Genomic DNA, 26,739 nt, shown 5'->3' on the forward strand with positions numbered 1-26,739 from the left:
TAGATTCTTGGAAATGTGGGTCCCCTTATTAGAACTCTCTAGAGGCTGAGAACTCATTTTGTATTTCTGTGTGGAAATACCTTTGCCTGCTAGATACTTGGAAATATGTGTCCACTTACTAGAACTCTCTGAGGGCTGAGAACGCATTTTTTATTTCTACTGTAGGTCACCAAGGGCCTTGTCTAGTCCATCAGTCAATTGAGTAATGGTATTTTGGGCAGTTACTATGTGCAAAGCACTACTACTAAGCCCTTGGAAGAGCCCTAGGCAACAGAGCCGATAGATACATTCCCTCCCCCCAGAGCCTACCACAGGGCCTTGCGCTCTGCCGACCGTACGATCCCGATGCGGTGGATGAGAAGAGGGAACTGCAAAGGGGATAGGAGACAGAGTTACCTGCCAACCACAAGCCTGGCCCATACCCGGACAAGCAGACAATCCACGAGGCAGCAAAGCCCAACGGACGGAGCACCATGCTGGGAGTCGAGAGGCCTGGGGTCCAATCCAGGTCCTGTCACTTGCCTGCTCTGTGGCATTGGGCAAGTTACCTACCCTCTCCTCATCCGCAAAAATGGGGTCGGTAGCTGTTTTCCCTCTCTCTTAGACCTAGAACCCGTTCCCCGTCCCAGATGTGAGTCCAGTGTTGGGTAGGGATTGTCTCTTCTTGTTGCTGAATTATACTTTCCAAGCATTTAGTAGTGTTCTGCACGCACTAAGTGCTCAGTAAATACAACTGAATGAATGACTCATGATTTGGTTACTTTGTATCTACCCCAGAGTTTTCCACCCTACTTGTCAGCCAGTCAATCACATTTATTGAGCACTTACGGAGTGCAGAGCACTGTCCTAAGTGCTTGGGGAACTTCAGTGTAACAGATACATTCCCTGCCCACGGCAAGCTTACGTCTAAAGGGGAAGACAGGGATCAAGACGAAGAAATAAATTATAGTTACATGCACCAGTGCTGTGGGGCTGGGAGAGGGATGAATAAAGGGAGCAAGTCAGGGTGACGCAGAAGGGAGCGGGAGAAGAGAAAATGGGGGCTTAGTCAGGGAAGGCCTCAGGGAGGAGATGGGCCTTCAATAAAGCTCTGAAGGTGGGGAGAGTCGTCGTCTGTCAGAAATGAGGAGGAAGGGCTATCCAGGCCAGAGGCAGGACTTGTCAAACAGTGATTCAATCATTGTTATTATTATTCATTCATTCAATAGTATTTATTGAGCGCTTACTATGTGCAGAGCACTGTACTAAGCGCTTGGAATGGACAGATCGGTAACAGATAGAGACGGTCTCTGCCCTTTGACGGGCTCACAGTCTAATCAGGGGAGACGGACAGACAAAAACAATAGCAGTAAATAGAATCGAGGGGATGATTACTACTACTATCATTATTATTATTAATCTAGCTCCGGCTCCTCCCCTTTCACGGCTCCCCGGAGCCCACGCTCTGTCTGGGGTCCCCTCCCGAACCTGGGTCGCAGAAAGCCAGAGTTGAGGGGTGGTGTCCGGACCTGTGGCTCTTCTGCTGCTCAACTCCTCACGACCCCGGCCCACGTCCTGCCGCTGTCCCGGAACGCCCTCCCTCCTCACAACCACCCAACTAACTCTCTTCCCCTCTTCAAAGCCCTACTGAGAGCTCACCTCCTCCAGGAGGCCTTCCCAGACTGAGCCCTCCCTCCCCCTCTGCCCCCACTCCCCTCCACGTCGCCCCGACTCCTTCCCTCTGCTCTACCCCCTTCCCTGGCCCACGGCACTTCTGTGCATATATGTACATATTACTAATTATTAATTTTCATTTATTCATTCAGTCGCATTTATTGAGCCCTTACTGGGTGCAGAGCACTGTCCTAAGCGCTTGGAAAGTACAACTGGGCAACAGATAGAGACGATCCCTGCCCAACAACGGGCTCACAGTCTAGAAGGGGAGGAGGGGAGACAGACAACGCAACAAAACAAGTAGATAGACATCAATAGCAGTAAAAATAGATAAATAGAATTATCGATATATAAGCAACATTAACGAAATAGAGAGTTACAAATACAGACAAGTGTCGTGGGGAGGGGAGGTGGGTAGAGCAGAGGGAGCCGGGGCGATGGGGAGGAGGAGCAGAGGAAAAGGGGGGCTCAGTCGGAGAAGGCCTCCTGGAGGAGGGGGGCTTTCAATAGTATTTTCTGAATGATGTGTATATATCTAGAATTCTATCTATTTATATGGATGCTGGTGACGTCTGTCTCCCCTCCCCTTCTAGACAGTGAGCCCGTTGTGGGCAGGGATTGTTTTCCTCCCTTGCCGAACTGTACTTTCCGAGCGTTTAGCGCAGTGCTCTGCACGCGGTAGGCGCTCGATCAATATGAATGAATGAATGAATGAATGAATGAATGAATGAATGAATGAAGCCCGCCCCCCCCCGCCCATCGGCCTCAGGCTTTGACGCCCCCTGCTGGACAGCCTCGGCCTCGCCCCCGGCCGGTCCCCGCGTTCGAGGCTTTGGGGTGTCGCCCCCCTCCCCCCGCGACCCTCGACCTCCGACCCCTGACCCTTAGGAATCCCCGTCCTGTGACGTCACCCGCCCGCCGTTGCCTCGGAGACAGCCTCCGGCTCTGGGGCGGGAGGGAGAGCATCCAGTCGAGGCCCAGGTGCGGGAGAGGTCCCGGAGGATATTGGGGGGGATGGAGGGAGGGGATCCCCGGGCTCGACTCCCTCCAGTCTCCTCCTCCTCCCTGGAAACGCGTTGGGAAGAAGGGGGAGAAGGGTGGCCGGGAAAGAGGGATCGGGCCGTCCCCCCTGCCACGTTGGCTCAGGTCCTCCCTCGCCCCTAGGATCCCCGAGGAGGCGGGCGCGGGGAGAGGGCCGTCGGAGGTGGCCCGGGACCGGGGAGGGCAGGGGTCGGCCTCGGGAGCCCCCCTCCCGCCCCCCACCCCCAGGAGTCAGTGGCCCCAGAGTGGAGATGTCCGTGCTGAGGAAGTACGAAGCGGCCCAGGAGGCTGAGGAGGAGTGAGTCCGGTCGTCCAGTGTGGGTTTAGAGAGGCCGGAGAGGTCAAGCACGGGGGTCGCGGGGCGAGGGGCACGGGGGGCAGCAGCGGGGCTGGGAGCAGGAGGGGCGTCCCGAGGGAAGGAGGGTCAGTCTACCCTTCAACCTGCTCCACCGGTGACCCCGACGACCTCCCCGCGGCCTCCCCCGCTTCCCCACCTGGCCCTCCCCTGCCGCCTCTTCCCCCCGCCAACTTCCCGCCCCCCGTCTCAGGATCTACTGGGGCTGCTTCTACTTCTTCCCCTGGCTGCGGATGTGGAAGAGGGAGAAGAGGTAAGGGTGGGGCCGGACGGGAGCCCACCCGGGAGAGGTCGGCCGGGGCACGGTGGTTTCCCGTGGGGTGCCAGGGAAGCGGGGGCTCCGAGCTCGCCTCGGGCGGCTGGCCGGAGGGGGATGGAACCCCCGGGCCCGGTCGCCCACGGCGGGCCTCCGTCGCGTTGGGCCGGGCCCCGAGCCCGGACCTAAATTAGAAGCGGAGCGACGGGGTCGGGGGCGGGCCCGGCCGGGCAGCCCCTCTCTCAAGCCTCTCTCGGCGCCACCCCCCCCCCAGGGCAACCCCCACTGGCGGGCAGAAGCTGGACCCCGTGTCCCGGCTTCTCGGCTGCCTGTCCGGAAACCTCGACAACACGGTCCCCCTCCTGGCCTCCGCTCGGAGCAGCCCCCTCGGCCCGGCCCACCCCTCCGTCCTGCCCGGAGGTCACCGCCCGCGGCCGGCCGGAGGAGACCCCCTCGACCCATAGCCCCGCACGGATCCGCCCGGGGACCCCGCAGCCCGGAGCCCCGCACGCGGCCTACGGCCGCCCCCCTTCCGAGGAGTAAAGACGGATCCGGATCCGGCTCTGGTCGTTCGTCGAGACTGGCGTCCGTGCCGGGAGGAGGGGGCCGAGAATCGGGGCACGGAGGTCCAAGGCACGGGTGGGGGCCGGTTTTGGGGGGAGGGACTCAGAAGAGGATCTGGGGGCGCAGGAGAAGTAGAGGGGGCCTTGGAGGGAGGGGAGGGGTGGGGCGGAGGCGATGGAGAGGCGGGGAGATTGGCGAGGTGCAGAGAAGGTGGGGACCGGATAGGAGCCAGATTGGAGGGGAGGGGCAGGTTTCACGTGAGAGGGTGCGGGGTGCGACTCTCAGAACGCGGGACCCCTTTCCCTCCTTGCCCCGCTCCCCTCCCCCCGCGTCTGCCCCACCTTCTCGCCCTCCCACTCTTTTCCCAGAAAAGAGCCGATGACTGGGACGTGCCCAAGCCAGCACCGGGGAGGGGCCCTCAGCGGAGGGGACCCCCGCGTGTTCCCCCATCTCAGTCCGTCGGAGAGTGGCCTTCGTACGTCTCCCCCCGGACACCCCCTCACCCCTCGGCCTCCCGGCTCTCTGTCGCCCGGCTCTCTCCTCCAGCCACGCTGGCTCAAATCCTCGGCACTTTTCCCTGCCCGACCCTTCCCCTCCCCTCCCCGTCCCCGACGGAAAGCCCGTCTCCTCCAGAGAGCCTCCCGACTTCGCCGGAAACGGGAGCTGGCTGGCGGGAATGAGTGGAGCGGAGACGGCGGGAAGGGGGAACGAGAGGCCTTCCTCGGGAGGAAGAGAAGCAGCGTGGCCCGGCGGCTAGAGCACAGGCCCGGGAGTCAGGAGGACCCGGGTTCTGATTCCCGCTCCGCCACCCGTCTGCTCGGTCACCCTGGACAAGTGGTTTCGCTTCTCTGGGCCTCAGTTTCCTCATCCGCAAAATGGAGGTTAAGACTGGGAACCCCGGGCGGGAGAGGGACCCCCGTCCAACCCGATTAGCTCGTACCTACTCCAGCACTTAGTACGGAGACTGGTACGTAGTCAGCGCTTTAACAAATACCCTAAAAAAAGGAAGAGAGAGGATCGGAGATCTTGTGGGACTCCTCCCAGGTACCCTATGGAGAAGCAGCCTGTCTTAGTGGAAGGGGCCCGGGCTTGGGAGACGGAGGACAGGGGTTCGAATCCCGGGCAAGTCACGTGACTTCTCTGTGCCTCCGTCACCCCATCTGTAAAATGGGGATTAAGCAGCGTGGCATAGTGGAAGGGGCCCGGGCTTGGGAGACGGGGGACACGGGTCCTAATGCCGGCTCCGCCACTTGTCTGCTCTGTGACTTTGGGCGAGTCACTTCACTTCACCGTGCCTCAGTGACCGCATCTGTAAAATGGGGATGAAGACTGTGAGCCCCCCACCTTGGGACAACCTGATTACCTTGTATCCACCCCAGCGCTTAGAAGAGTGCTTGGCACATAGTAAGCGCTTCACAAATACCATCATCGTCATCATTATTATTATTATTATTACCTACCCCCCAGTGTACTCTGTGCCCTGCGCTCAGAGGAGCCTGGCTGTCTCTGCCTCCATTCCTCACACGCTCGGAGCTTCTCTCTCCTTCTCCCACCTGAGACCCTTTCTTGGTATCATGGGGCTCCGGATGAAAGCGGAGCCATTCATTCGTTCATTCCGTCGTATTTATTAAGCGCTTACTGTGTGCAGAGCGCTGTACTAAGCGCTCGGGAGAGTAAAGTACCACAATAAACGACGGCATTCCCGGCCCACAACGAGCTCACGGCCTAGAGGCCCGGGGAGTTGCTCGTCTTCGTGTCTTCCGAGTCAACCGAGCGATCCCGCTGCTCCGCGAGGCCGGGGTCAGGTTTGGGAGGGGAGAGGAGAGATCTAGGGGCAGGGGACCCCTTCCTGAGATGGCTTTCTCCGGAACAGCCCTCTCCCCGGCGAGACCCTCCCCTCTGCCCGGCTGAAGCGGAGGGTAGGAGCGGGGAGAGGCTGTAGGTTGGCAGGGGGCCCAGCGCTCCGGGGCAGGGCGGAGAGTCGTTCCCATAACTGATGGAACCCTGTCCTTATCACCGTCATCCGTTGCCCCAACAGGCTGGCAGGGTGGAATGCAATAGGCCCAGACTGGAAAGACTCCCCAGCTGTATGCTCCTTGAGGGTAGGGATCGTATCTATTCATCCTACTGCACCCTCCCAAGTGCTCGGCGCAGCGTTCGGCCCCCAGGAGGGGCTCGATCAATCCGGCCGACGGACGGACGGGGCCGGGGGCTGGGCTGGAAGGAGAGTTCCGGGGAGGGGGGGGCTTCCCCCGGATCCGGAGGGCTTCTCCTCCCACCCGGCAGCTGGGGGGGATTTCTGAGGTATTTCTGAGCCGAGGGGAGGGCGGGGCCTGCCGACACCTCTGTCTGCGGCCTCATCGGGCCGTAGAAGCGCAGAAGTTGGAATCTCAGCTCCCGGGCTCCGAGGGTTTAGTCCTATTCAGCCTAAGGACACCTGGTGACCCAACCCCAACCCGGGGCAGGGGGTGGCGGGCGGGCGGGCAGGAGGGGCACCTCTGGGATCAGACCTTCTCTACGGCTTTGGCCTGGACGTTGGTGTGCGCTCGCCTCCATGCAACCAAACGGATTGGTGTCGGATCCCGCAAAATGACCTTCTCCGCCAGCCCGTTCCCTCAAGTTGTTTCCCACCCTTGCAGGCTAAGGCCGCCTACCTTGAAATGACTCCGGCCCCAGCTCCCTCTCTCTTTCTCTCACACACAGACCCTTCCCGTCCCCAGCTTTTCCCACACCACAATACACGTATATTGCACGTCCGCTCCCCTGCGGCCTCAGATATACTGTTGTTGGGGCTGGGATTGACCACCCCCCGCAGGCTCTGTATCCCCCAGGTCCCAATCCTAGTCCCTTTACGTGTCTGTTGTGTGTCCTTGGGCAAGGCACTTGACTTCTCTGTGCCTCATCTGTAAAAAGGGGATTTTTTTTAAGACTGCGAGCTCCTTGCGGGGCAGAGACTATGCCCTACCAAATTACCTTATATCTACCCCAGCCCTTAGTGGAGCGACTGGCACATGGTAAGCACTTAAGTACCACCGTTATTATTATTCAGTAGCATTTATTGAGCGCTTACTATGTGCAGAGCACTGTACTAAGCACTTGGAATGTACAAATCGACAACAGATAGAGACAGTCCCTGCCCATTGACGGGCTTACAGTCTAATCGGGGGAGACAGACAAAAACAATAGCAATAAAATTATCGTTATTATCATCATCGGTCCTTTCTTTGCCCCAGCCAGGGAACGGAGTGGAGAGGGAGGGCTGGGGGGGGGGGGCGTTTGGAGAGATGGGGGAAGGAGGATCGGTAGCCATGGGGAGGGTGGTCAGGTGGGCTGTGAGACAGGATAGCCCCAGCTGATCACTTGACCAGCCTAAGAGTCCGTACCACATAGCGGGGAGGCCTGACACCTGGATCTTAGCTCCGGCACCTGGCTCTGTCTTATTTAGAAACCTAAGTTTCTCTCCGGGGCTGATAAAGTCACCTGCCCCTACCTGCCATCTCCCATTCCTTGCGATCCCCCCTTTTCTCCCCCCGCACCCCTCCGCCCCACCTCTGAAGTACACATAAATGCAGGCTGGATGAGCTAGAAAGGGAGGGAGGGGACCCTTGCTCCACCCCCCATCAGGCCCCACCCACCCCCCAGCCCAGATAAAAGGCCAGGTGGGGACAGAGCAGGCCAATACTCCTGCATCATGAGGGGGCCCGGGCTCTCACTGGCCCTGGCCTTGGCCCTAACCCACTTCCTGATCAGCTTCCACCCGGGGCAAGGTAAAAAAAAAAAAAGGGGTGGGGACCTGGCGAGCGAGGGGAAGAGGAGGTATGGGGACAGTTGGGGTGAAAAGGAGGGGGGAGGGTGTTGGAGGGTCCAAAGGGCACAAGAAAAACTAGGGGACTTTTCTTTTGTTCCCCACCCCTCCTCCTCCTCCTTCCCACCCTTAAATCTCCAAAGCCCAGGCAGGGAGGGGTGCGGGATCTTGTGGGGAATTGGGTGTGCCTCAAGGAAGGGAGGTTGTGCTGTGGACTTGGGAGGAGAAATTAGGGTGAGTGTCAATGTGTGGCCTGAGACAGAGTGTGTTTGTGTGCTTGTGTGCATTCATTCGATCGTATTTATTGAGCGCTTACTGTGTGCAAAGCACCGGGTCACTATAACAACAGACGCGGTCCCTGCCCACAACAAGCCCACAGTCTAGAGGGTGTGTGTGTGTTTTTGCACACTTGTGCTGGACTCTGGTGCCAGGATGAGAGATGAAGGAGGGTCATCCAATGCCAATCGGTCGGGGTGGTTGATGGTTATTTGATTTGGTAATGGTGTCTGTGTTTCCCCAGGGACCTGCCCCAGTCCCAGTCAGTCAAATACCACTGACAGGGTAATCGGGTCTCTGCTTCCCCAGGGTCCTGCCCCACCGGGGTCCTGCCAGTAAGAGAAGCAGCGTGGAAAGAGGCCGGGCTTGGGAGTCAGAGGATGTGGGTTCCGATCCCAGCTCCGCCACTTGTCCGCTGCGTGACCTTAGGCAAGCCACTTAATCCCCATTTTACAGATGAGGGAACTGAGGCACAGAGAAGTTAAGACTGTAAGTCCCACGTGGGACAATCTGATTACTCTGTATCTACCCCAGAGCTTAGAGCAGTGCTTGGCACGTAGTAAGAGCTTAACAAATAGCATAATTATCATTGTTATTATTGTTATCATGTTACTCTGGGCCCGTGGGGACAGAGTCTGAAGCCCAAGTGGGGCCTGGGTGGGTGGAAGCGAGCTGTGAGGCCTGAGATTCAGGGGACCCAGCAGTCAGAGGTCCTGGGAAAAGGGACACCTGGGAGTCAGAGGACCTGGGAGAAGGGGAACCCAGGAGGCAAAAGTCTTCCCAGCTCCACCACTTGCTGGCCGTGTACCCTTGAGCAATTCACTTAGCTCCCTGTGCCCGTTTCATCACTTGTAAAATGAGGATTTTCTCCCTATCACTTAAGACTGTGAGCCCCGTGGAATGTATTCAGCTTGATTATCTTGTTATCTATCCCTCTAAACTGTAAGCTAGTTGTGGGCGGGGAATATGTCTATTTTTGTTTTATTGTACTCTCCCAAGCGTTTAGTACAGTGCTCTGCACCCAGTGAGCGCTCAGTAAATACCACTGACTGGCTGACTACCCCAGCGCTTGCCACCTAAAAAACACGTTAATTACTTTATTCATTCCCACTCCCAGCCCCGCAGCGCTTACGGACACAGCTGTAATTTCTTTCTATTAATGTCTGTCTCCCCTTCGAGACTGTAAGCCCGTCGTGGGCAGGAAATGTGTCTGTCTATTGTTGTGTGTGCTCGCCCAAGCGCTTAGGACAGAGCTCTGCACACGGTAGGTGCTCAGTAAGGCCGACAGAACGAATGAACGCTTCTTATGATGACTGAAGGAGCGAGGGGTGCGGCGGGAACCCCTCCAGCCTCCGCGTGTGTCCCCGGACAGCACTGTTCCCGTTCCCCGCGGCCTCCTGCTGCACGGAACTGAGCCGTCACCTGCTGAAACCACAGCTCCTGAAGAAGGTGACCGGGGTGAAGCTGCAGGAAACCGGCGGGGGCTGTCATCTCCGGGCCATCGTGTGAGTCCTCCTGACCTCTGACCCCGAGGACTCACCCTCCCCACCCTCCCCGTGGATCCGGGCCCGACCCGGACCAGAATCCCCCCGGCCCGGGCGCCGGGTGTGGGGGCGATTCCTCGAACCCGTCCCTAGGGCCCCCGGGACCCGGCCTCCCGCCGTCCCGCCCCGCCCGAGGCTCTGACCCCCGACCCCTCCCGCAGGCTGCACTTGGGACGCCGCTTCCTCTGCATCCACCCCAAGAACCGCTCCCTGACCCGCTGGTTCGAGCAGCTGCGGAAGCTGGGCCGGGGTCATCTGATCCCCCGAGGAGCCTGAAGCCGCGGCCCGGTCCCCCAGTAAAGTCGAGCTCTCCGGAGGTGTGCACGTCTGCTTCGGGGGGGGGGGGGGGGACCGGCGGCGGGAGGGAGGGGAGCGGGCCGAGGGGAGAGTGCTGAGCGGGGCCCGGCCCGGCCCGGAGGCGGGAGAGGCAGAGCCGCGGGGCTGGAGGATGGACGGATGCGGAGGCACGCTTCCTTTTCCTTTATTCACACCCCAGACGCCACCCCCACCCCTGCCCTGGCGACGCAAGGGGACAGGTGCAGGCAGAAGCCTAAGGAGCACATTCATTCCCTCGCACGTGACCTCTACCCACGCACCAACACACGCGAGCACACACCCACACGCTTCTGCACACGTGGCCCCAACTAGTCTCTCGCTCACATGGATCGTGTGGCCCTCCCGCGCGCACACGGCTCGCGCCCGGCGCCCACACGCCCTCTCGCTCTTACGCGTCACCTCCCCGGCCACTTCCCCGCGGGAGGGTAGCGTGCGCCCTCTCGGTCGGAGCCTCGGAAACACGGATGTGATGGGGAGGGGACCCCCCGTGTGCGGTTGTCCCTGGCTAGGAGAGCCAGTGTCAGGGGGAGGGGCAGGGCGGGCCCCCCGCCTAAGGCCCCCCCGCCCAAGCCTCGCCAGGCCGTGGAGGTGCCGGGGGGAGTCCGGCCGCCGGACCCTCGGGCCAAGCCGAGGCTCCGTCCGGTCATCTGTCCCCAACAGAGCCGCCGTCCACATTTGAGCGTTCACCCCCGAGGGGCCGCGATCTGTCCGGCCGGCCCCGGGCCCGCGGCGCTTCCGCCGGGAGAGAGCTCATCCGAGGTTCGCTAGAGAATCTGGGACCCTGGGGTCCGGGCGTGAGGAGGGTAACGAGGGTGAGGCACAGGGAGGAGAGTCACCCGGACCCCCCAGCGCGGGGCTCCTCTGCTTCCCCGAGATGGGGGGCAGGATCCTCCCCCGCCCCGGCCGAAGCGCCCCGCTGTTGTCCCCCGCACTCCTCATCCCACCGGGTACTCACTGGGAGGCACCTTCACCCACAGGACGGGCACTAGGAGCCCTGGCTTCTGGGCCTCACCTTTCCCGGAGCAGCGCAGCCGCAGCCTTGGGACAACAGAGCGGGCCTTCACCCCTGCCCGCCCCGACCCCCCCACCCCGGGCCCCTCCAGCCCCGCCCCCGGGACCCAGAGAGGGGAAGGCGGGACGGGGACGGGCTCACCACAGCAGCAAGAGGACGAGGCCCACGGCGGCCAGGACCACGAAGGCGAAGACGCCCACGGAGACCACGACGGCCGCCTGCTCCAGGGGGGCCCGGCGTTCTGGGCGAAGGGGGAACGGGGGTGAGAGACAGTCGCGTGGGAACACTTCGGCATGCGGCTGGGGAAGACCGGGATCTGGTGGCAGAGAGAGACGGAGAGAAAGAGAGAGACGGAGACAGACAGAGAGCGCGCGCAAGGGCAGGGGGTACCGGGAGCAGAGCGGGAGGAAGGGACGGAGGACACCGGGAGCGGGGCGGAAGTAAGAGGCAGGAGACGCTGGGAACGGGGCAGAGCGGGAAGGGAGGGGGACCTGCGGGCGCGGCGGAAGACGGAGCGGGACGGACGTTCCCTTGCCCTGCTCACCTAAGAGTTTGGGGGAGCTGCTCTCCGTGGTCCCTTGTCTGGGCTGGGGGCTCTGGCTGGATGGGCCTGAGGGGAGAGGTGGAGGCATTCGGCCGGGCGGCCGGGTCCGTGACGGGTTGGGGGATGGAACCGCGGAGGACTGGGAGGAGGGGACGTGGTCAGAGAACCAGGAATGGGCAGTGAGGCCCGGGATTAATCCTAATGGTATTCGCTCGGCGCTTGCCATGTAGATACGAGGAAATCGGGTTGTCCCACGGGGGGGGGGGGGGGGGGGGGGGGGCTCGCCGTCTCCATCCCCATTTGACAGATGAGGTCACCGAGGCCCAGAGAAGTTAAGTGACTTGTCCGCGGTCACCCGGCAGACAAGTGGTGGAAAGGGGGTTAGAACCCAGGTCTTCGGACTCCCAAGCCCGCGCTCTTGCCGCCAGGTCGTGCTGCTTCTAGTGGTAAGAGCACAGGCCTGGGAGTCACAGGACTTGGGTTCTAATCTTGGTTCTGCCACTCGTCTGCTGAGTGACCTCGGGCAAGTCACTTGACGTCTCTGCGCCTCCGTTCCCTCATCGGCAAAATGGGGATTCGAAACCTGTTCTCCCTCCTACTTGGACTGTGAGCCTCATGCGAGACCTGATCATCTTGTATCTGTCCCAGCGGTGAGTACAGTGCTTGGCACACAGTAAGCACTTTACAGAGACCACTGTTATTATCGTTATTATTATTATTATTATTCCGAGGCAGGGAGGCCTTGTCCGGAAGCTGGGAGGCACGATCGGAGAAGCAAGGGGGGCTGAAGCAGGGAGTTGGGGCCGGCGAATTGGGGCATGATCAGAGAAGCACCCGTGGGCCTCGGCATCGGACCGGGGCTGAGCAGTGGGGCAGGCCTGAGCACCGGAGTGGACCTGAGCGCTGGAGTGGGTCCCGAGCACTGGGGCGGACCCGAGCACTGGGGGGGGATGGGGGCCTGGGCACCGGAGTGGGTCCTGAGCATTAGGGTGGGCACTGGAGTGGACCCTGAGCAGTGGGGCGGGACTGGGCGGCGGAGCAGGTCCTGAGCATTGGGGCGGGCCTGGACATTAGGGCGGGGACTCGTTCTGGTGGCCGAGCGCCCCGGGGTCTAGGGGCTCTTAGGGGAAGGACCTTCCCCAGCCTCTGCCCCCCTTTCCCACCCTCTCCTCTCTTGCCTTCCCCCTCACTGGGGCTTGGGGTCCCCCAGGCCTCGGGGCTCCAGTCACTCCAGTTTCCGGCGTCCAGGAAGTCCCGAGCGCTGACCCGCACGGCGTGGGGCAGGCCGGCTACCGCGTCCGTGATCAGCTCCTCCAGCCCGGCGGGCTCCACCTGAGGGCGCGGCGGGAAGCTCAGGGCAGCGGGCAGCCCTCCCTCGCCCCTCCCCAGGACCCCGGGGAAGAGGCCCTGAGAGAGATGGGGACGTGGGCAGGGGTGCCTGGGGAGTTCAAGGGCCCAGGGGAAGCCCGCTGGCCCTCCCCCGCCCCGTCATACCGTGGACCAGGAGCGGTGCAGCAGGGGCCGATACTGGAGGCGGAAGCGCAGCAGGAAGTGGGGTTGCCGGGGCCAAGAGGCCGGGTACGCCCAGCTGACCCGCAGGCGGCGAGGGGCCCCAGGCACCGACTCCACCCTCAGCGCCTCGGGGGGGGTCCGGCCGTACTGCAGAGGGAGACGGTCAGGGCGTCCCCCTCCTGCCCCCCCGCCCAAGTTCACTCAGAGCTCAGGGCAGGGCGGGGGGGTTCTCTAGGGGGGCTTCGGCTAGCAGTGGGTCAACCAGGGCAGGTGGAGGGGATGGGAGAAGGTAGGGCTTCGGCCAGGGGCGGGCCCAGGTGGAGGTCACTCACAGCCGGTCTGCCAACTGAGCGGGGGGCGGGACCCGGGCCGGAAGGGGGCCGGGAGAGGTCACTCACAGATGGTCTGCATGCTGACATCCAGCAGGCGGGCGCTGGCCCCCAGGGGGTTGAGCTCAGTCACGTTGACACGGTACTCGCTCCAGAACTCGGAGCCGCAGACCACGCACCGCCGGACCCCGGGCTGCTCCTGCTCACAGACGCCCGCCTCCCCGGCCCACAGCGGCCTGCGGGGCGGCACGGTGAGGCCCGCTCCTCCCGGCGGCCTCGGGGTGGGGAGAAGACCCCAGCCCCCTCTCCCCCGCCACCTCCCCCGGAGCCAGGTGGTCCCCTAGGTGGTCACCTCCCCTCCAGGGGCTGACCCAGCCCGACCTCACTCAGCCTCCGGGGCGGGCGGGCCGGCAGGGAGGCGGGCAGGCAGCCCTCCCAGCCTGGCCAGGGGCCCAGGCCCAACAGAGGAATGTCGCAAACAAGGTCCCTGCCAGCTCCCTCTCCCTCTCCGTCTCCCTGCGGGGCCCGGCCCGGCCCTCCCCGACCCCTCCCGCCCTGCCTGGCCTCTTGCTTCCCAGCTCCCGGGTCTGGTCCCTCCAGGATGTCTTGAGCCGGAGAGGGCCCAGTCTGGGGGGAAGAGGGCAACCCACCGGTCCGTCCGGTGGGCACCCGGGTGGGTTGGGAGGGAGGGGAGGCGCCTGGGGGGGGGGGGGGATGTCGCAGCTCCTACCTCCCCCATGAATCAGCTCCCGTCAAGGTCTTCTTCCTGGGGGGCGGGGGAGGGAGAGACGAGTGAGCAGGGGTCGAGGCCCGGGCGGCGGGAGGTCCCAGGAAGCAGAGGACCGGGCGACAGGCGAAGGCCACGGGTGCCCCTGGCCCGACCCAAGACCCCGGCTCGTGGCGTCCGTAGCCCTCTGCCTTCCAGACCCCAGGCCCCTCCCGGACCGAGGCCCCGCCCCGGGCCTCACCTGTAGGAGGTGAGGTAGCGGGTGGGGAGGCGGCTGGCCCTGCCGGGACTCCAGGAGCAGGAGAAGTTCTCGTAGTCGGCGGCGCGGCAGGTCACGGTGGGACGTGTGGGCGGGTCTGCGGTGGAGGGGACGGGACGCCCATGCAGGTCACACAGCACGTGGAGGGGCGGGGATCTCGGCCCCGGAGGCGGGCAGGGCTGGGGGAAGCCGAGGGCTGGGGGGGCAGCGGAGAAGGCGGCCGAGGGCACGTCAGGGGAGGGGGACGGGGCGGAAGAGGGGGCAGGAGAGGGGTCACTCACGGCCGAGCCGCAGGGTCACGGAGCCCAGGGGCCGTCCGTCCCGGTGCCCGTCCCGACAGCTGTAGTCCCCCTCGGCGGAGGGGTCGGCCTGGGGCAGGAGCAGCTCCCGCTGGCCGGTCACGGAACCCGGCGGCAGCCCCCGGGCCCCGGGCCTGTGCCAGGACACGGCCACCCTGCGGGGGTGGCACGGCAGGGGCCCAGGTCAGGCCGAGGGTGCGGGAGGGAGGTCACGGGTGGTGGAGGGATGAGGCGGCGGCCTGGGCCCGAGGAAGATACCGGGACGGAGGCCCGCGGGAGCGCGGGGCAGCCGCGGGACGGTGGGCGCGGGGGCGGGGGGCACGAAGCCGGGTGAGGTCTGGGGGAACGGAGAGGCCAGGAGCCTGAGGAGGAGGGGCCCAGAGCAGGGGCCAGCACCCATTCTTCCTAGAGAGGGTCGGGGAGGGACCGCGGCAGTGAGAGATGCCTCCCTTCATCATTCCAGGCCCCTCCCGCCCCCCCCCATGCCCCTTAGGCTCCGGGACTGCCACGGGGCACTCGGGCCCCGCTTCCACCTACGCTGACGCTTACCCACTGGCAGCTCCCGGGCAGGTCAAGATCACAGTCTCTCCAAGTCGCCCATACTGGACCCCTGGATTGGAGGAGGAGGAAGAGGAGGAAGGGGGGGAGTGGGAGAGAGTGGGGAGCAGCCCCACGTCCAGGGCCCAGCCCCATCACGGCAGAGGAATAAGGGCGGGGATGGGGAGAGGGGAAAGGGTGGGAGGACACGGTACAAGGATGGCGAAGGAGCCGGTGGCAGAGGGACAGGATTGGAGCTGGTAGCGGGAGTGACAGGGATAGAGATGGAGCCGGTGGCGGGAACGGTGTTGGAGCGGGTGGTGGGAGTTACAGACGTGGGAATGAAGCTGGTGGCAGGAGTCACAGGGGCAGGGATGGAGTAGGTTTATAGCTGAAATGTACTTATTCACGTACGTATGTATATTAATGTCTGTCGCCCCGCTAGACCGAGCTCACGGGCAGGGAATGCGTCCGTCTGTCGTCGATTCGTACTCTCCCAAGCGCTTAGTGTGGTACTTTGCCCGCAGAAAGCGCTCAATAGATGATCGGATGAATGAATAATAAGAATAACTGCGGTATTTGTTAAGCATTTACTGTGTACTAAGCGCCGGGGTGGATACAAGCGAATTGGGTCGGACACAGTCCCCGCCCCCACGTGGGGCTCACGGTCTCGATCCCCATTTTACAGAGGAGGTAACTGAGGCGCAGAGAAGTGACTCGCCCAAGGGTCCCGCAGCAAAGCGGCGGAGCTGGGATCAGACCCCATGACCTTCTGACTCCCCGGCCCTGGCTCTATCCACTCCTCCGGAGAGACGCGGACGAGGACGGAGCTGGTGAAAAGAGTGACCGGGATGGGAATAGGGTCAGTGAAAAGAGGGACGGGGTGGAGCCGGTGGCAAACGCGGCAGGGACGGGATTGGGGTCAGTGGAAGAAGCGACAGGGATGGGGAGGGAGCAGGAAGTGGTGGGGCTGAGGACGGAGCCGGTGAAGAGAGGTCCGGGGATGGAGCGGGTGGTAGGGATAGGGATGGGGACGGAGCCAGTGAGAAGAGTTTCGGGGATGGTGGCAGGAGGAGCGGAGACGGGAATGGAGCCAGTGGCAATCAATCAATCGAGAGCATTTACTGAGCACTTTCTGTCTGCGCCGAGCGCTTGGGCGAGTGCAAGAGAACCGAGTTGGCAGACGTGATCCCCGCCCCCCAAGGAGCAGCGTGCCCAGTGGAAACCGGCACGGGCCAGCCGAGGACCTGGGTTCTAATCCCATCTCCGCCAACTGCTTGCTGTGTTACCTCGGGCAAGTCACTTTGCCGCCCTGTGCCCCGGTTTCCTCAACTGTAAAATAGAGATTAAATACCTGTTCTCCCTCCTACTTGAGACCGTGAGCCCCATATGGGACAGGGACTGTGTCCGATCTAATGAACTCGTACCCGCCCCAGGGCAAAGAATGGCCTTCGATAAACAGAAAGACCTCAACGGGTACCTTAAAAAGCGAAAATAAAGGAGTTTACGGTGTAGAGGGGAGACACGCTAAAAATAAACAGTAGGGGAAATTGCGGAGTATAAAGATAGTTACGTACTTGCGCGGGGGCTAAGGGTGGGGAGAATGTCAAGGATTTAAGGGGGTAGGGACCCAACTGCGAAGGTGATGCAGAAGGAAGGGAGATTAGGGGAAATGACAGATTAGTCAGGGAAGGCTTCTTGAGGGAGACGTGACTTCAGCAGTGTTTTGAAGATGGTGAGTGGTAGTGCTGGATATGAACACTTGACCCCTCCCTCCCTCCCTGACCACCGTCTTCAACTCTTCCTTGTCCAGTGGCTTCTTCCACACCTCTTTCAAGCGCGCTCGTGTCTCCCCTCTCCTTAAAAAAAATCCTCCCTTGACCTCACGGTTCCCTCCAGTTACTGACTCATCTCCCTTCTACGACGCCTGTCTCCCCGGCTCTAGACTGTGAGCCCGTTGCCGTACTGTACTTTCTAAGCACTCTGCACACGGTAGACGTTCAATAAATACGATTGAATGAATGAATGAATTCCTCTCCACGCTCCTTGAGAGTTTTTCCTCAGGTTCCTCTCCTCTTCACCAGTTCTCTCCTTGACCCTCTCCAATCTGGCTTGCATCCCCTCCACTCCATGGAAACTGCCCTCCCTAGGGTCACAAATGACCTCGACCTCGCCGAATCCAACGGCTTCTACTCCATCCCAATCCTCCTCGACCGCTCGGCTGACCTCATCGCTGTGGACCGACCCTTTCTCCCGGAAACGTAATCCAAGTTTGGCTTCTCTGACAAAGTCTTCTGATTCTTCTCTTATCTCCCTGGCCACTCTTTCCCAGTCCCTTTCCCAGACTCCTCCTCTGCCTCCCATCACCTAACTGTGGGAGTCTCTCAAGGCTCGGGTCTGGGTCGGAAGGAGGGAGAGATAGGATCAAATATGGACTGAGGGCCAAGAGTGACAGGGATAGGGACGGAGCCTACGGCAGGAGTGGCAGGGACAGAGATGGAGCCGTTACTGTGGGCAGGGAAAGTGTCTTTTCATTATTATGTCGTCCTCTCCCAAGCACTGAGTACAGTCCTTTGCACACTGTAAGCGCTCAATAAATACGACTGGATGAATGACTGAAGTTGGAAGGACCGGCGAGGGCGGGAATGGAGCCAGTGAAGAGTGACAGCGTCGGGGATGGAGCAGGCGAAAGGTATGACAGGGATCGGGATGGAGCCGATGACTGGAATCACAGGGACGGGGACGGAGCTGGTGGCGGGAGTCAAGGGCCCGGGATGTCTGGAGCGACACGGACAGGAACTGAGTCGACGGGAGGAGCGACAGGGACAAGGATGGAACCAGTTGGAGGAGTGACAGGGATGGGGATGGTAATAATAATAATTATTATTTTTCTGGTATTTAAGTACTTCCTATGTGCCAAGCAAATCGGGTTGGACACAGTCCCTTGACCCACACGGGGCTCACGGTCTCAATCCCCATTTTAGAGACGAGGTTACCGAGGCCCAGAGAAGTGAAGTTCACTCAATCGTATTTATTGAGCGCTTACTGTGCGCAGAGCACCGCAGAGCAGTGAAGCGATCTGCCCAAGGTCACACAGCAGACAAGCGGCGGAGCCGGGATCAAAACCCTTAATAATAATAATAATGTTGGTATTTGTTAAGCGCTTACTATGTGCCGAGCACTGTTCTAAGCGCTGGGGTAGACACAGGGGAATCAGGATGTCCCACGTGGGGCTCACAGTCTTAATCCCATTTTACAGATGAGGTAACTGAGGCACAGAGAGGTTAAGTGACTTGCCCACGGTCACACAGCTGACAAGTGGCAGAGCTGGGATTTGAACTCATGACCTCTGACTCCAAAGCCCGTGCTCTTTCCACTGAGCCACGCTGCTTCTCGACCCTTGACCTTCCGCCTCCCAGGCGGGTGCTCCATCCACTACGCCGTGCCGCTTCTCTGGATGGAATCGGTGGCGGGAGTCACGGGGATAGGGATGGAGTCGGCGGCAGGGACGAAGGAGACAAGGATAGAGCCGGCGGCAGGAGAGACGGGAAGAGGAACGGAGACGGTGGCGGAAACGACGGGGGCGGCGACAGAGCCGAGGGCAAGAGCGGCGGGCCCGAGGCTGGAGCCGGTGAAAAGAGTGACAGGAACTGGCGCGGAGCCAGTGGCGGGAATGACAGGGATGGAATTGGTGACTGGAGTGGCAGGGACCGGGATGGAGCCGGTGGCGGGCACGGGAACGGAGTCGGTGACAGGAGCGACAGGGATGGAGACGGACCCCGTGGCAGGAATTACGGGGGCGGGGGGTGCCAGTGACAGGAAGGCAGGGACGGGGTGGTACTAGTGGCGAGCGGCCGGGACCGGGATGGAGCTGATGGCAAGAGTGGCGGGGACAGGAATGGAGCCGGGGGGACGGGGACGGGCACGGGGAAGGAAATGGGCCGAGGAACGGGTTGGGGGCTGGCTGCGTTGAGTGACAGCTCTCACCTGCAGGGCCCCAGTCCTCGGGGTCAGAGGCGGCGGCAGAGGCCAGCACCGCAGCCAACATCATGACGGCCCCGCCCAGCCCCGGGCTGCGGCTGCTCATCTGGGCGGAAGGGAAGGAGGCGAGAGGAGGCGAGATCAGGGCCAGCCCGGGGGCGGGCGGGGGCAGCAAGGGGTCGTCTCCTGCCGGACCCGCCGCCCCGCACCGTCCGGTCCTCCCCGCGGCCCGGTCTGGACGCCGGCCTCGTCTGGCAGGCCTGCGGTGGGGCGCGGGCCCGCTTCCCTCCCGCCCCGTCCCGCACCCCCCGGACTGCTTCGGCACCCCTTGGCAGCCGGCGGAGCCAGAATCCTCTGGGCAGGAAATCTGAATCCCCGCTCTGAGCCCTGGCCCGGCCAGGATAGGACAGGAGGTTCAGAAAGGGGGAAGACCTATTCTGAAAAACACACACTCTCACACCCAGGCCTTCAGGTACACTCGCCCACATAAACGCACACACACATGACCTACAGACACGAAGACCGAGGCGCGCGTGCACACGCACACTCTAACTCAGCCTCACATACACCTCTCCAACATGCAGACTCACTCTAGTCCGGAATCACATACTTTCTCTCACGCAGATTGACCCCAAGGCTCACACACTCAGACGAACACTCATACCTAGGCACGCATGCGCAGGGATGCACACTCACACTCAAATATGGGCACACGTAAACCTACAAATATCTAGGCATGGACACACACACACTGACCCGTAAAAGACTCCCAAGTTGCAGTCACCCCGTCCACCCTGTCTTACATGTGGTCTTCTGCCAATAAACATGCATGCCACACTTCCTTTCGCTTTCTCTCTTTTCTTTCCCTCTCTGTCTTCTCTCTCCTCTCTCCCCCCACCACCCTTCCGACCCCATCTCCGAACTCCAAACCCAGGAACTCAGTCCTGGGCCTGGAGGTGAGACGAGATTCCAAGGCATCAGGGGCAGGACCAGGGCCTCCTGCCCAGGGGTCCCGCCCCCCTCGCCTCGCTCTGCCCCCCTCCACATCCACCCCTGAAGCACTGGCAGCCACGGACTCCCGGGTCTCCGTCCCGCTGCTCTAGATTCCCCCCACCGCCACTGTGGGCCGGGGAGTTGGGGAGAAGAGGAGGGGGAAGAGGCCAGGAGGAAGAGGAGAGTTTTGGGAGGGGAAAAGAAAGAGGGCCAAAGGGGATGGCGGGGGGGGGGGGGAACCCCTGGGACCACGATCACAAGGTCACCTCCTGGGTTGGGGAGAAGGACCGGGCCAGGTTCCCTCCCAGGCCGGGAAGAGGGGTAGGAAGGAGGTTCTGCTCCGGGCTCAGACCACCCCCGCGACTGCCATCCCAGCCCCGGCCTGCTCGGACTAAGGGCGCTTCGGAGATCGCAAGAGGCTGCGGGGGCTACGGGGGGTCTGCAGGAGGCTGCGGGGTCAGGGCCGCACCGCCCAGGACATCCTGGTACGGGGCCGGCGGGGGGCCGGGGGCCGGGAGCCAGGCTCCGAACGGCCTGAACGGCACCCCTCACCCCCATCCCCCCCGACCCAGGCCGGGAGCCAGGCAGGCAGGGAGGCAGCCAGTAGGGGTGAGGGGGAGTGCGGCCTTAACCAGTTCCAGATGCTGCCGCTGCCGCCGGAGCCAAAAAGAGGCGGCGAAGGGAGGGGAGGGAGACAGGCCGGGGGGAACCTGAGGACCAGGGACCTGGACAGGGTAAGAGGGGGCTGGAAGCCCGAGGGCCTGGGCAGCGGAGACCTGGGGAGGAGGCTGGGTCAGACTGGACTGGGTCCGGGCCTAAGCCAAGGTGACCCAGGGACCCTTCCACCCAGACCCATTGTGTGGGTGCGTGTGAGTACGTACGAAACATTGTTCGTTTCTGACTAACACAACACAGACTCACTAGCCTTCCTTACTCATTGTTCCTGTGTCACACACGCTCGCTGTCGGGGATGCACCACCCCCCCGACCCCTCAGCGCCTAGTTTCGCCCACAGAACCCCAGTCAGTGGCACAGACACACACTCGCCACGCTTCCCCGCTGTGCAGCACGCCCGCCCCCACCTACACTCACCCTCTACGCCCAGGATCAGGCCCTCGCTGCCCCTCTCCCCTCCCGCCCCGGTCTGGGCCCCCCACCCAGGCCAGGCCGCCCCCGGCCCCATCTCTCCACGCCGGCCCGGGTCTGGCGCCGCCCCGGCCCACCTCCCGGGCCTCCCCTACCTTAGCGCCCGGAGCCACCGAAGCCCATGGCCCGGCCTCATCCTCCGCCGCCGCCGCCGGCGCCCCGGCTCCCCGCCTCCCGCGCGCTCTCTGCTCCGTTTCTGGAGCTCCAAGCAGACGGCCCCCTCCCGGGCTCCCCCTCCTCTTTCCCCACACTCCCCCCACCCCGCCCCTTCCCTCTCTTCCTGCCACAGCTGGCTCCCAGGCCTTGGCAGTAAAGGCTGCTCGAATCCCCCCCTCCCCAAAGCCTTCCCAGCCGGGCCTGGCCCGGCCCAGGCAGCTCAAAGTCCAGACCCCAAAAAACAGCCCTCTCCCCACTCCCAGTGTCCGCGTTGGCCCAGGCTTCCCTGGCCCGGGACGACGGGACAGGAGGAGCTGGGCTCAGGGCAACCAATCGATCCATCGATATTTATTGAGCGCTCACTATGTGCAGAGCACCGTACTAAGCCCTCGGGAGAGTACAGTACAACAGAGTCGAGAGACACATTCCCTGCCCATCACAAGCTCACGGTCCAGAGACTGGGGCAGCGGCGTGAGACCAAAGACCGCCAGGATCCCCTGCCTGACTCTGGGGCCCAGACCCCCCCCCCCGGCCCAGGGGTCACCCGGTCACCGGGTCCGGCCACCTACCGCGGCCACGGAGGAGGCCTGGCACAGTCACCTCGGGCCCCCGGGGCCAGGACTTCCGGGCTCTGTATCTTCGGCCACCAGCCAGGCCCGGGGGAAGGGGGCAGAGCGAGGGCTGGGACTGGGCCTTCTGGGTCCTGCCTTGGGGATCTCCCTGCCTCTCTCTGCCTCCCCACCCCGCCTGGACCCTTCCCCACTCTCCAGCCTCAGGACACCTCCCCCCTCCCTCCTCCCTCCTCGGCTCTCTCCCAGGCCCCATTCGGGGAAGAGGCGCTTCTGTCCCTGCTCCGGCAAGGGCCAATTTCTCCCCAGTTTCCCCTTCCAGGGACAGGCCGGCTGGATTTCCAGGTCCGGGCCTCCCGCCAGCCCTAGTCGGGGCTCCTTTTGCCTCTCTTTTTCCCCGGCTGGAAGGCAGAGAAGGGCGCCTGCCGGCCCAGGGGGAGGGAGAACGGGGGAAAGGGGGGGGGGGGGGAACCAGGAAGGGGCGGGAGGGGAGAGCAGAGGGAGGACTAGGAAGGAATAGGGGCCGGTAGCGAGAGGGAATAGGTCTAGATGGGCCAATACTCGTGGCTGCTGGCGTGTCACTAGGTGTGCATGGTTGCGTGTGGGTGTGCCCTGCTTCGCCGGTTTGCGTATGTTGTGGGCGCAACGCTGTGCCCACGCAGATTTTGCACGCCTGTCACCGGGTGAACGTGTAGTGGTGTTTTAGCACCCCGTACCAGTCTCGCTGTGTTATGTCTGATCCCTACTGAAATCGTATCTTCTCCAGGAAGCCTTCCCTGACTGAGCGCTCATTTCCCCCCACCCTATTTTCCTTCCCTGCTACCTCTCCCACGTACTAAAGTCCCACTCCCCAGCTCCACAACACTTCTGAACCCAGCCTGACCTTCGGTTGTTTTCCTTATCCGACACAGCGATAGCACTGAAGCGCTTACTACGTACCTAACGCCGTGCTAAGCACTGGGGTGGACAGGGGATGATCGGCTCCCGCACGGGGCTCACAGTCTCCGCAGGAGGGAGGTCAAGTATTGAATCCCTGTTTTGTAGATGAGGAAACTAAGGCACAAAGAAGTTAAGTGTCTTGCTCCGGGTCCCACGGCAGGTAGGTGGCGGAGCCGCGATTAGAACCCAGGCCCTCCGGGTTCTCTGTCACGTACGACCGGCCCTCTGTCATTTATTTTAGCGTCCGTCTCCCCCACCGGACTGTAAGCTGTCTGCGGGCAGGGAGCGCGTACTCTCCCAAACGCTCCGTTCGGTGTTCTGCACACAACGAGCACTCGGTAGATACCGTCCACCGACCGACCGCTTTCGAAGCTCTGCGCTCAGCCGGGTTTCCGACGAGACGCTGTACGCACGAGGCTGTCTGTGCGAATTAGGCTGTCCCCCGGGGGCCAGGGAGAATCCAGACGGGGTCGGATGGCCCCCTAACCTCAGACGCTCAAAGGACACAGACAGGCGCAAAGAGTTTTCAGGGACCCTGCCTCCCACCGCCCGCGCGTCCCCCATCTCCCGCGTCCCGCCCTCTCCCCCTTCTCCTCTCCCCGCTTCTCCCGTCCTTTCCCCTCGCGGTTGTTTCCAAGCATCCGGCTGCTGGAGGGAGAGGGGCCCCGGATGGGGTAAAGGAGAGAGCCCCCCCCCCGGCTCCCCGACCGTCCATCCCGCGCGCCCGCCGCTGCTCTCGGCCCCGTCCTCCTCCTTCCTCGGCTCCCGCTTTCCCGCCACCCCAACTCTGCCCGGTCCCCGCCCGCCTCCCCGCTGCCCCAGTCCTCGCCGATCCCGCCCTCCCGGCAGGCACCGCTCCTTCCCATTTCTCAGGCCCGGCCCCAGTCCAAACCCCATCCTCGCCCCCGAAGCCGCGACGGGGAGGAGGGCGAGGGGTCCATCCGAGGCCTGGGGGCCGGGGCCGGGAGCAAGACGGGTGGCAGGGAGGGGCCCGGGAGGTGCGGTTACGGGGAGGGAGGGGGACGGGGGGCCGCGGCCCGGGGGTTGGGTGTAGCAGCGGCCACTGCGGAGCCACGCCGGGATCCCCTCTCCCCCCTCGGGCGGGCCGGGCTATCTGCCCACACCACGTCCGCCTGGCTGCCTGCCCGCCTGCCCGGCCCGGCCGGGCCACAGCTCCCCCACCCACCCCAGGGACCCCTTCAGCCCCTGGGCCAGCCGGAGCCGGGCGGGCAGAAGGAGGGGCCTAAATCCGAGGCGACGCTTCTCTTTCTGTCTCTGTCCCCCCCGCTCTGGCCGGATCCTCCTCCGACACACACGCCGTCACTCGCGCTCGACCTCTCTCTCTCTCTCTCTCGCACACAGATGCAGACCCTCCCGGGCCCCCTTCCTTCACAAGGGCCGTTGGGAGTATGAGGTCAAGACCCTTGGGTGTCCAGAGGACCGGTGGGTGGAGAGGACAAGGCAAGGAGTGGGACTGTTTGCACCTCAAACTCCTGGGGGCAGAGAAAGGGGGCTCAGGAAGAAGCGATAATCATAACCGTGATGACGATGACGATACCTGTCCAGCGCTTACTGTGCGCCAAGCGCCGTTCTAAGCGGCGGGGCAGATACGAGGTCATCAGGTTGTCCCACGTGGGGCTCGGAGTCTTCTTCCCCATTTTACAGACGAGGGAAGTGAGGCACAGAGAAGTTAAGTGACTCGCCCCAAGTCACGCAGCTGACGGGTGAGCGGCGGCGCCGGGATTAGAACCCGGGGCCTCCCGAGCCCGCGCCCTTTCCCCAGACAGGGAGGGCTAAGGGCAGGAAAACCTGATCCCGGACTGGGAACGTCGGCGTCGGACCCTTCCCTTCCCGCTCCTGTCCATCTACTCCTCCCTCGGCCCCCATCTCTACCCTTCCAACACCCCCTACGCTTCCCACTCTGGTTTTCGGCTAGGTCGGGGGGCTAGGTTTGGGCTTCCAGCTCCACGGGGGGCAGGCCCGCGTGAGGGGAGGGGGTGGAGCGGAGGGCGCTGCAACCCGAAGAAAGCCGGGAGAGGCAGAGCTCGGCCCGACGGAACCCGACGGGATGTTTCGGTGGGAGACGGGGGAACGGGTCGTCACCGTCCTCCGTCCCTGGGAAGAGAGGGCTGGGATAACGAGTAGTAACGATGACGACGTTTGCTAAGCGCTTACTAAGTGCCCAGCACCGTTCGAGCGCCGGGGTAGACACAAGCCGCTCGGCCACGCGGGGCCCACGGTCTTCCTCCCCGTTTTCGGACGGCAACCGAGGCACAGAGACGTTAAGTGACTCGCCCGAAGTTCACACCGCTGACGGACGGGGGGAGTCGGGGTCAGAACCACAACCTCCGACCCACGGCCCGTGCTCCTTCCACTAAACCACGCGGGCGATTCTGTGACAGGGGGGAAGGGAGGCACACCGGCCGAGGAAGGCCGGGGACCCACATCCCAGGGATCTTTCGCCGAGGGCGAGGGCCCGGAGAGTGTTCGCTGCCCGAAGGCCAGGGGAGTCGCGGAGATGACCTCTGCAGAACGCTCACGCTGGGCCCAAGTAGGGTTTCGGGCCAGCCGAAGGCGGGGGGGCGCGGCGGGGGGATGGCCGGGATACCCTCCGGAGAACCCCGCGCCGAGACTCCAAGCGGGCGGCTCGACTGGCCCGGAGGCAAGGGCACGGCGGGACGGCCCCCGGAAAACCCTCACGGAGACTCCGAGCGGCGACCGGGCTGCCCCAAGGGCAGGGGGACGGCCGCACGGCCTCGCCTGCCCAGAGGCAGGGGGATGGCCGGGTTAACCTCCGGAGAAGCCTCACGGAGACTCGGAGCGGCGACCGCTCTGCCCAAGGGCAGGGGGATGACCGGGTTAACCTCGCCTGCCCGAAGGCAGGGGGATGGCCGGGTTAACCTCCGGAGAACCCGCACGGAGACTCCCAATCGAGACGGAAGGGCAAGGGGATGGCCGGGTTAACCTCGGAGAGGAGAGCGGTCAGTGCGGGTGACCCTGGCCCGCCTCCCCACGCCCCCTGCCATCCAGGGGCCCCCCCGTCCGGACGGGTCCCCGCAGTCCCTCCCCGTCCAGACGGCAAGCTGCGGGCCTCGCCCCCCGCGCCCCCCTCACCTTTAGGGGCCAGTCCCGCCGGCCCCCCCCCCCGGGCCTTCCTCCTCCTCCTGCCGCCGCCGCCGGGCCTCGCCCCCTCGTGGGCCCGGGCCCGGGCGAGGGAGGGAGGGAGGGGAGCCGCGCCCCATTGGAGGGGGAGGCTGCCAATCTCGCCGCCGCCGGACATTCCCTCCCGCCGGACCGGGAGGCTGGGCAGCCGGGACGCCTGGGTCCCCTGCCCGCCCCCCCCCTCCCCCCCCACCGGAGCCGGGCCCCTCCCCCAGGCCCCTCGAACCCCAGGGGGGGCCGGACCCGGGAACCCCCTTCTCCTCCCCGGTCACTCCAGCCGAGCGAGGCCTCGCCGGAGTCTACAGTTCGGGAGAGACGATCCCCGCCGGCGGCCTCCCCGGGACGATCCCTCCCCGCACTCGGGTAGCTATGGACCCATTTCTCGTTCCATTTATTGTACCGGTGACCCGTATACTAACGTTGGTATTTGTTAAGCGCTTACTATGTGCCGAGCACTGTTCTAAGCGCCGGGGTAAACAGAGGGGGATCAGGTCGTCCCACTTGGGGCTCACAATCTTAACCCCCATTTGGCAGATGAGGCGCCGAGAAGTTAGGTGACTTGCCCAAAGTCACACAGGCGACAAGTGGCCGAGGCGGGATTCGAACCCGTGACCTCGGACTCCAAAGCCCGAGCCGCGCTGCTTTCTCATGTCTCTCCGATGCTATTGATCGATGTCGATGCCCGCGACGCCTACTTCTTTGCTTCGGCCGCCCGTCTCCCCCGCCCCTCCTAGACTGTCAGCCC

At 63.2% G+C, this 26,739-nt stretch overlaps 2 protein-coding genes across 2 annotated transcripts; one reads left to right on the top strand and one right to left on the bottom strand.

Moving 5' to 3' along the window:
- The first annotated feature begins 2,567 nt into the window (after window positions 1-2,567).
- LOC100088703 lies at window positions 2,568-9,810 on the top strand. The gene is made up of 7 exons (XM_039911317.1): window positions 2,568-2,634; window positions 2,818-2,992; window positions 3,243-3,302; window positions 3,580-3,768; window positions 7,512-7,636; window positions 9,323-9,455; window positions 9,656-9,810. Exons 2-7 carry the CDS (start codon window positions 2,946-2,948, stop codon window positions 9,768-9,770), a joined length of 669 nt encoding a protein of 222 aa, XP_039767251.1. The 5' UTR covers window positions 2,568-2,634; window positions 2,818-2,945; the 3' UTR covers window positions 9,771-9,810.
- A 149-nt stretch (window positions 9,811-9,959) lies between these two features.
- IL11RA (interleukin 11 receptor subunit alpha) lies at window positions 9,960-25,969 on the bottom strand. The gene is given in 14 exon segments (XM_029060482.1): window positions 9,960-10,611; window positions 10,786-10,868; window positions 10,984-11,158; window positions 11,387-11,452; window positions 12,565-12,718; window positions 12,881-13,021; window positions 13,023-13,045; window positions 13,297-13,463; window positions 13,958-13,993; window positions 14,196-14,310; window positions 14,495-14,667; window positions 15,062-15,122; window positions 19,037-19,136; window positions 25,947-25,969. Coding segments are annotated over 13 exon segments (1,311 nt in total). The 5' UTR covers window positions 25,947-25,969; the 3' UTR covers window positions 9,960-10,594.
- Window positions 25,970-26,739: the final 770 nt, after the last annotated feature.

This window comes from Ornithorhynchus anatinus, chromosome 3 (genome assembly GCF_004115215.2).
Source record: "Ornithorhynchus anatinus isolate Pmale09 chromosome 3, mOrnAna1.pri.v4, whole genome shotgun sequence".
NCBI classification, from domain to species: domain Eukaryota; kingdom Metazoa; phylum Chordata; class Mammalia; order Monotremata; family Ornithorhynchidae; genus Ornithorhynchus; species Ornithorhynchus anatinus.

What these genes read in the sequence shown, in the direction of transcription:
- LOC100088703 (XM_039911317.1), top strand. Translation starts at nt 2,946, where the DNA reads ATGTCCGTGCTGAGGAAGTACGAAGCGGCCCAGGAGGCTGAGGAGGA. An exon ending in CAGCTTCCACCCGGGGCAAG is followed by an intron (nt 7,637 to 9,322) that starts GTAAAAAAAAAA and finishes GTCCCCGGACAG; the next exon opens with CACTGTTCCCGTTCCCCGCG. An exon ending in TGTCATCTCCGGGCCATCGT is followed by an intron (nt 9,456 to 9,655) that starts GTGAGTCCTCCT and finishes CCCCTCCCGCAG; the next exon opens with GCTGCACTTGGGACGCCGCT.